The sequence below is a fragment of the Tetrao urogallus genome (genome assembly GCF_951394365.1).
Source record: "Tetrao urogallus genome assembly, chromosome: 6".
NCBI lineage: Eukaryota > Metazoa > Chordata > Aves > Galliformes > Phasianidae > Tetrao > Tetrao urogallus.
In genome coordinates this window covers 48,808,100-48,817,674 of record NC_136819.1, presented here as the reverse complement: position 1 = coordinate 48,817,674, position 9,575 = coordinate 48,808,100, and the positions used below count along the sequence as shown (strand labels likewise).

At 48.1% G+C, this 9,575-nt stretch overlaps 1 protein-coding gene across 1 annotated transcript; it reads right to left on the bottom strand.

Moving 5' to 3' along the window:
* Positions 1 to 1,048: 1,048 nt before the first annotated feature.
* SLC25A47 (solute carrier family 25 member 47) lies at positions 1,049 to 9,004 on the bottom strand (the record flags this gene model as incomplete). Its single annotated transcript, XM_079536773.1, has 6 exons — positions 1,049 to 1,335; positions 2,197 to 2,458; positions 3,442 to 3,624; positions 3,882 to 3,953; positions 4,225 to 4,268; positions 8,977 to 9,004. 6 exons carry the CDS (start codon positions 9,002 to 9,004, stop codon positions 1,049 to 1,051), a joined length of 876 nt encoding a protein of 291 aa, XP_079392899.1.
* Between the last annotated feature and the right edge of the window lie 571 nt (positions 9,005 to 9,575).

Here is a 9,575-nt window from a genome sequence, read left to right as displayed (position 1 = left end):
CGGATCTTTCAATCCCCCCCATGCTCTGCACCTGTCTAGTATCTTAAAGCTGCTATTGGATCACATGAGAGATTAACAGACTCGTGAGAAACAAAAATTCTGGGAGATGTTTGATAGCATGGCCATGATGCAGTTTAGAAAACAAGCTGAATGTTTAGGTTTCAGGAGGATAGTTCTGGAATTTCTCACTAGTTTCTCTCTGAAAGAAATCACCTTTATTCTTTCCTAGTAGCATCTGAAATTTCTTAACTTGTCCTTCTAGTACAAGATTAATTCTCCCCTGTCCAGGGTGCGTGCCAAGTACTGTGTGCTACACAATAACTGTATGTGTAGCCAAGTCTATGCTACAAACTTGTAAAAGGGAACCAGGAGGAGGAAATCACATGGTTTATGGGAATTGATGCCTGTTCTCACTTTCAGTGAGGCCACTGAATGATTGTGTGAGTAGACAATGTCTGCCACTCCTTAAAAAAACAATTGGAAAAGAAAGAGATTCATATTTCAGCCTCTACTGAAGGGATGTAACTGTAGAGTACTTGGGCAGAATTACACCTGGGAGTGAGCAGCCTGCCTGCTCAGGCTGGAGACACACATATGGAGAGTGCTCAGTGGATACCTTGCAGCTCTACATATAAAAAGAATGTGTTGTATAGTGTCATATTGCACACAAAACCCTTGATTCCTGCCTCAGTAGTGAAGTTTTTTTGTTTGTTTGTTTGTTTTTTCTGTGCTAGTAGAGAACAAAATTAAACGTTTACAAAATTCTCAAATTAGACCAGCAGTTTTTTGGAGCATAAATATTGCACACATTTGAGTGGCCTAAGCAGTGGCTACAGTCAAAATACATTAACAAGGTAAAAGAGAGGTTGTACACAAGTACAAGCCTCCCTGATGAGTGTGTAATCATGTGAGAGCCGTTGGTCAACAGGTGCTGTGCTGAAGTGCCCCTGCTTCATGTGCTGCCCACCATTGGAGAGCTCAGTGCATGTCTATGTTGGGCTACAAAACCAAACTGAACAAAACACGCTTCTTGCTAGAGCTCCATCAGCTATTTTTTGTTTGTGAAATGCTCTGTAAACCTCAGCACAGCTTCATATGTGACAAACACCACCATGTTCACAGGAAAGGCGCGGATGCAGTTCAAACCCAGGCCTTTGAACAGCACTTTGATCCCCTCCTTTCTGATGCTTTCTCTCGCGCAGTGGATGAGGCCTTTGTATTTGTGCTGTCCCGACTCGTCCACCTGCATCCGCGACTTGAGGACGTCCATGGGAGTAGCCAGGCCCCAGGCCAGCACTCCAGCAGAGCCCCCAGAGAGCAGCACGACCAGGAGACCTGCAGAGAGAGAGCAGTGTGATCAGCCTTGCATGTGCCAACAGCTCAAACTGATTCTCCCCAGACACTTATTTAACTCTTTTCAAATCTCATACTGCAGTTGGAGGGACAGGAGAAGGAAGAAGGAGCTGTGGGGCCATGCATGCTGTGCACAGGACTAGTTCTCACTAGGACCCTCCCTATGTATCCTACCATGCTGCCATCCTGGTTGGACAGGCTGCAGATCCCCCCACTTGTTTTTATCCTCATGTTTTCCAGTGGTTACTTTGCTCGGCTCCTGCAGCTCTATGTTTCCAGTGGTCTCACACTGACAAGGCACTTGATCTCATAGCACGTACCTTTTTGCATCCTTCATACAGGCTGTGCAGGTCAGAACCCACCTCAGCATCACACAAACCAGATGCAACGTAGCCCAATAGCATTCACCCACTTCAGCCAGATCTACTTATTTTTATAACTCTCAGAATTCTGCTTTTTTGGTAAACATCACTTATTCGGGCTTTTCTCAAAGTGGGTATTTGCTTTTTAGAGCCAAATCACAACAGAGGAACTTGTCTCTTTCTATTATTCACCTGAACTTTATTTTCAAGCTCCAGACTGGCCTGAGCAGTGCCTTATGATGGCTCATGGGAGGTTTGTCCATGTTTCATCTCCACCTACACATCTCATTTCAGCACTGAGGGGATGTTGTACCCATGTGCTAGGTACCTGAGGGTGCTGTGAACATTCTTCTGCAGGGAGAGAAGTTGCTGAGGGACGAGGTCAGACGCTCAGAGTTCAGCTCCTATTGATGCAGCAACCTGAGTACATCATTTCCCAAAATAAGCCCTTTTCGTATGTCAGATGCTTTCCAGTACCTACCTGGTTTGTTTTTCCCAGCTGGTGTGAGCCAGTCACAGAGAGAAGAGTATGTCAGGAAATATATTGCAGAAGAGGAGCAATCCCTCCACAGCAATGCAGAGCAGCCTTTGTAGAGACCCCCAAAGCCTTCCTCCTTGGCGATCACCTTCAGACAGTGCAGAGACCCTCGGTACTTGGGTTGGGAGGATGTGACAGAGGAATGGGGGTTCCTCTGGGTCTGCATCCGAACTTTAGCTACCTCACTGGGTGTCATAAGCACAACCTGAAAAATTAGAGGAAGAAGCTTAAATCTTCTCATCTGAACTGCACGTTGGATTCCCTCTCTTGCCTGACCCTTCAAATTACATTTCCCACTTTTCAGGCAGTATTATTTGTTACTTGAAGCCAGCAAGCTGCATCTTCCTTCGCTCTGTCCATGCTAAATTGCCCCAGGAGATTAGCTGCTACACTGTGCAGGTTGCATGGAGAGGCAGAAACCCACAGAGGATGTTAGCTAGCTGGGAAACCAGATGGGCACAGCAAGGAGATGTGCTCAGCTCTCTGATGTAGCAATACATCAGGGTTCTTTTGTACATCTGTATTTGAAACTAGGGCCATAACTATCAGAAAACAGCCTGCACTAAGTAGAGTCACCACCTGCTAGGAAACACCCACCAACCTGCCATCTGGGCTGCCTGTAAGAGGATTGCCTCCAACCGCCTGTGACTGTGTGTGTTTCTGACACAGGGCACTGGGGTTGGAGTGTCTGCCGATGCTCACAGACACCGCAAGCACCCATCTGCCTATGGGAAACAGCTCCTAAGTACCCCACACCACATCACTATCAGTCACAGGCATTGATTCCTCCAGGTGCCAACTGCTCCAGCCTTTGGGAGTTGCAGGAAAGGAGATGCCTTTCTGTCCTCTTTAAAACCTTTTATTCAGGAATGAAATACACACAGGCAGCCCTCAGAGTCCAGCTGGGTCTTTCAGCCCTTTGCCCCTGCCAAAACACCAGCCTACGCTTTGCACACCAGCTTACGTCTTTTTTTACATAAATCTACAATTAGAGCTACTTGGAAATTTTGCTTCCCAGGTTGTTTTTCTTCCTTTTTGTTTTGCTTTCTTTTGCCAAGGTCGCAGGGCAGGACCTCACAAGAAAATAAACCTTCCTTCTGCTGAGCGCTCAACAGAAAACATCAGTGTTTTCCCAGCCCCACATGCCCCAACAAGTCCTCCTGTTGTGCTTTCCACTTTGCTGCCTACCCGCACAGCACCAGCAGCACTTCCAGCCAGAGAAACATCCAGCCCCGATGGCTTGGCGTCGGCTGTGCCGTACCGCAGCTTGCAGATGTTACAAAGGAAGTTTCTGTATGTGCCGAATGAAACAGAGGAGATCAGCGACACTGTGAAGACTGATGCTGACACACCTTTGTAAAATCCCAAAATCTGATTGAAAACAGAGAAGATTTTAAGAGGGAGTGGTGTGAGAAAGTTCAAAAACACTGTCCACATATGGCTGAGCCTAAACTTACTGCCATCCTACAGATCATTGGCAAAGTTAAATCCCATTCTAATTATTCTCCCAAGCAATGCTTGTATTCAAATGCAACTTGTCCTCCACAGATTGACCGCAGCAGCACTGCTCCTCTGAAACACAAAGCCATCCACAACCCCTGCCAGTGGCTCTAATGAGAGGTACCTACTCTTTCTGTCCTGTATGTTTCTTGAATGCAGTGCCAAATGCCATTGTAATGCCCCTCGGTCTGAATCCTCACCTAAAAACACAGGAGCAACTTAGCAATGCAGACGTCACACTTAAAAGCCATCAACAAATGCTGCAGCAGCAAAGCAGCTAATCAGCCATAAGGAAGCATCCCCCAAAATGTTACCATTATCTTTAAGAGAAGTACACAAATAAAATGAAATACATTGATGTGACAAAGCTGGAAGCTTTCAGTCACTGGATTAGTTTTCTAACGGTAGAAAAACACGACATGACCCATTTGTGTTCAGACTGTGGTCAAGAAGTAAAGTTCCAACAGCTACCTTCACTGTGTCCAGCGGATACCCCACTGCTGTGCTTAGGCCACCTGAAACAGAAAGGTTTTTGGAGACAGTTACCAACACACATCACAGCAGGCTGTTCTGCAGGAGGTCATGAGGGGAACTGCAGAAAAATGCAACTGCTGAACCTGTCTGCTCTTGGTAGCACATCACTCTCCAGCTCCACTGTCTGAGCCAACAATGACAGCAAAACTCACAGATTTGTCGGAACACATAGCATGCTAAGAGGAGGAATGTGAGCACTGACATAAGCAATTACACTACGGTTTGAGGCAGGGCTGGAAAAACATAGAGCCTTGGGACAAGGGAAGGTACATGCATGCACCAGCCCTGGGATTCAGTGCAGCCCTGCTGAAAAGGGCAAGATGGAATGCACAGAGATGTGCTGTCTCTGTTCCCACTCTCAGCTCAGACAAAAGCATCCTCCTTGTGCACCAGACAATTTGTACACTGCAAAAACAGAGCAAGGATCAAAGGTCTGGAGGCTGGGGAGGAGAGAGCCTTGTGCGAGGGCCAACAGGGCAAGATGAAGGCACAGAGGAGGATTAGCTCTAAGCTGCGTGCCCAGCAGCATGCCTGCACGCAGCAGCATTTCCAGCATGCTGGGGGAATTTGTCAGCCCTACATCAGCACCCAGCTCATCTCAAGACCTTAAAATAGCCACTGGGATTGGAAATACATTAATCCTATCAGACAAAGTGACTGTCTTTATATAGAGAGTGAAAGTATATCAACATGGACACAGCAATAAGGTGCTCAGCCCCCCTACTCTCTGCATCACTGCCACAGGAGAGAATAGGGGGGTGAGCAGCTAAATTCTTCCTGGTATAGCAATGCCACGTGGCTGGAGATCAAGCCAGGTGCAGTGGAACTTCACCTCTAAGAGTCATTTGCACCAGTGCTGTTTGAGCCCATCAAGGTAGGCATGGGTGGTGTATAGCTGAAAATGGCCACTCATTGACTGCTGCTTAAAAAAAATGCTAGTTGCTGTGGGCATTTCACATTTCACAGGATGCATTCATGTGCAATTGTACAGCTGCTTGGAAGCTCTGAGAATCTTTGCTACATTTTGAGAAAAAGCAGCAGCTGCTGGTGGGAGTCTCCAGGAGGCAATCCTGAAGTCCACAGCTCAGATGAAAATAATTAACCATTCCCAGCTTGCAGGCAAATGAGGGTTGTTCTGCAAAAATCTGTCTGCACCCAGAAAAACTACAATAAAGATTAAAAAATGGGCAAAGAAGCGACTTTCCTTATTTCCAATCCAAAACAAGAGTAGGTTGGAAGGGAGAGGGGAAGCGTGCAGGCAGCATGACCCAGCAGGAAGAGTGCACCAGGTCACCTGGGGCCACCTGTCCAGTTGGCAGCAGGCAGCAGCCACAGGTTGTCCCATGCCCATTTCCCATTGCATCTCATTCTGAAGGGCTCCTGCTGACCTTGGCTCCAGTACCAATCAAGTGCCTCCACCTGGGAGGGAGCACAAATGTAAATGATTCACCACACTGGTGATGCGAGCTGTCAATACCCTTAAGCAACCATGAAGCACCTAATGAGCACAAGCGCTCTGGGCAGTCGGGGTTTCAGTGCTGAGGAGCTCAGCCAAGTCTGCCAAAGGGTGAGAAAGAAGGGCTCTGCACAGTGCCACAGGATATTAATAGCTTGGGACAAAGATAGACTGACCCACACACGCACTGTCCGCATGGCAAAACTGATCAAGGCCAGATATGTACAGCATGCATACAGGGAAAGGGGTCCTATGGGGTTCCTGCTGGGCCACACTGCACTGGCTGTGGGGAAATGAGATGATAAAACCAGAAGAATGCTCTTCACTGGGTTGCAGGGAGCCATTTGTCACACCTTTATTTGAGCGATTCTCAGGGACTATGCAGCAACTGCAGAACCCCTGACATGAACACACCCCAAAACTAGATCCTTCACCCTATCATAATCAGGCCACATTCGCCAAGAAATTAAAATAAGGAGAGGTGCTGGCAGGAGGATCACAGCAGTGGCATTGGCACAGAGCAAATGGCAGCCCTTTGGAACTCTCCTGCCTGCAACAGGCCCAGCTGTGACACTTAGGGAGCAAGAGGGAGCCTGGACTACATGTTGGATCTACAGAGAATGACTTCAAAAGGCCTTTACTCTGTAAAGAGCTGGGAACATAAGAGCTGCCCCACATTCCAGACAAGCTGAACTTCTTCCTGTAATGTGAGCCTGCCCATGTCCAGCAGAGCTGCTTTAGCTGTACAGCCAAGGAGACAACACGTTCCCTCCATGTTCCCTAGACAGGTTATTTTGTCTACCTCTGGGCTGCATGTGACCAGTGTGTAACCTTGCAAATGGGACACAGGAAGATTGGATGTGACCCAGGCCTGGCTGCTCTGCCATCATTGCAGGGCAGTGCCAGGTGACTCAGCTGCCCTTTCCCAAATCTCTGCACCCAGGACAAGATCTAAGTCATACACACATCATCAGTAGCCCTAGGTATCAATATGCACCATGTGCTGCTGCAGCAGCATGGCTAGGAAACACACACAGGATCATAAGAAAATCCAGGCTAGAAGGAACCTAGTCCAACCTCCTGCTGAAAGCTCAGTCAGCTTTATCAGTCAGGAAGGACATCCTGATGAGCTGCTATTCAGTGGTTATTGAAAGTCCTGCACCTGTGTCAGAACAATTCCACGTATAAATGCAAGCAGCTCTGAGGACTTGGGGATGTCAGTTGATGAGAAACTTGATGCAAGCCAGCAGTGCACACTTGCAGCCCAGAAAGCCAACCATACCCTGGGCTGCATCAACAAAGCAGTGGCCAGCAGGGAGAGCAAGATGACTGTCCCCTTCCGCTCTGCCCTTGCAAGTCTCCAGTGGGTGTACTGCATCCAGACCTGGGGCCTGTAGCACAAGAAAGATGTGGAGCTAATGGAGCAGGTCCAGAAAAGGACAAGAAGATGATCAGAGGGATGGAGTACCTTTCTTGTGAAGAAAGGCTGAGGCAGTTGGGCTTACCTAGCTTGGAGAAGAGAAAGCTCCAAGGAGACCGCACCCCAGCTTATAAACAGGAGGGATGTCAACTTTTTACACAGGTAGATAGTGACACGACAAGGAGAATGGCTTTAAACTAAAAGAGGGGAGATTTAGATGTTCGGTGGAAATTTTTCACTCAGAGTGGTGAGTCACTGGCACAGCCTGCCCAGAGAAGTTGTGGATACCCCATCCCAGGAAGTGCTCAAGGCCAGTTTGGATGGGACCCTGGGTAACCTGATTTGCTGGGTGGCAACCACCCCATGACAGGAGGCTGGAACTGGATGGGCTTTGAGATCCCTTCCAACCCAATTCATCCTGTGGTTCTATTATGATTGTCTCACCTCTTGAGTTGTTTGACACCCTTCATCAGTTTGCAGTCTCCTTGGGAGAACAAAAAACTGCTTCAGTTCTAACAAGGACAAGCTATGAGGCACACTGAGCACTAACAACATCCCATTCTCACAGGAAAGGCGTTCTAGCCCTGGAAGCTGTCTCATATAAGGGGACAGAAGTTGGCACTTGAACAATGCAGGAAGGCTACTCGGAAACTGAGTTTTCAACTCTAATTCCTTTGCAAAAGAAGTTTATCCCTAAGTGGCTGGTTCCTCTACAACTGTGCCAACAAAAGCAAAGGTCCCAAAGGGAACACAGCCATCACTGACTCCCTGAGCTGAGTCCAGCCACTAACAGCACCTTTTAGAGGACATTTGATTCATCTTTCTAGGATGAATATTCGTCTATCGGCACCAGCACAAGACTCACAACACCACTGCATGCCCTGATCAGCAAGGAAAGAGAAGGATGAGCTGGACTGCTGCTGGGATGCAAACCTGGCCCTATCTGTGACAGTTCAGTGATGAGCAAATGAAGGCAGTAGAGTGAAACTGTCATGGCCCCTCCCAGGAAATGCACACTGGTGCCAGCATCATGCTGCCCAAATTCAGCAGATCCAACATAAAGGTCTGGGCTGCACTTTCCAGCCACCAACAGGACTACTCGGCCTGTGACCACCCCAAGCCTGTTGATACTCAACACTGCTATATCTGACAGGCACATTTCAGGAGAGAAATGAGACCAGCGCCTGTGCTTTGCTGTTTAAAACAAAACTAGGTTTGAGGAGTACATGCTCTAAAAATGTCTAAAATTAAATCACGATTTTCTCCTTTCTCTCTTCCTTTTTTTTTTTTTTTTTTTTTTTTTTTTTTTTTTTTTTAAGTATGGCTAACCTACTTTTTCATCTCCTGCACAGAAATAACCCCGCAGCTGTCAATACCTCTCACCCACGATCGTGCACATGCCATTCACACAGCCCCTCCTCACTGCCACAAAGCCATGAGCTGTGTCCTCAGCCCCCCCGCATCCTCAGCCTCCCGTGTCCTCAGTGCCCAGAGCCAGGACTCCATCAGCCGTGCTGGGATTTGCTGCCCAGGCAGTACTCACTGTTTTGTATCTCCAAAAGGCATATTGCATTTGATCTCTGGTTTTCTCCTACTGAAATAAAAACACAGGAGATCGCAGACCTCAGATAACCAAATTTCATCAGGGTGGTCTCTGCCCTGGTGATGTTATCTGCTTATTAAAGAAGACACTGTTACTGAGAAACACCAGTGGGCAAAATCCCATCTCTACCACCGCAACCTGCCTGCTAGCTTAGCAACAAGGAAACACAGCTACCTGATTCCAACAAAAAGCACCGCTTTATTTCTTTACCTCCAATGGCCCCCGCAATGAAATCCATCCGGACTGAGTCTGCTGCCTCAATGACCCCAACAAGCGTTAGGGAAGCGGTAGAAGGAAAGATGCCGGCTCCGCTTTACTAGAGCCCCGCGGAGAGCCAGCGTGATCTGCAATATGAATCACCTTCCTGTCTTCTCCTGCCTCAAGGGATTGTGAGCCTCGTGGATACTTGATGAATTTGTACACTGGAGGCAGTAACAGAGAGGCTGGATCTGTTCCAAGTACACGGTGAATAAGTAATCCCCCGTAGCCCTGCAACGCTGCGCCAGAGCCCTTCTGCCTGGAAAATCACAAGGGGTGGTGCTTGCGGGGTAAGGCTGCCTGCAAAAGGGCCATTTCCCGCAGCTCTCATTAACCCCAGCAGTCAGCCTTGCACTTGCTGTGCACCGCAGAGAAGCAGCACAGTGGCTGTGTTTGCAATGCGTGCCCCAGCCGTGCCTCCCCTCCCTCCGGAAAGGGCAGATTACCTTCGCACCAAGAAATTCCTCCCCGAGGCATTCCCCTTAGCTTTCCTATGCACACAACAGATCGTGAAACCTTACCCACATCCCCTTAAATAATTACCTGCTCAT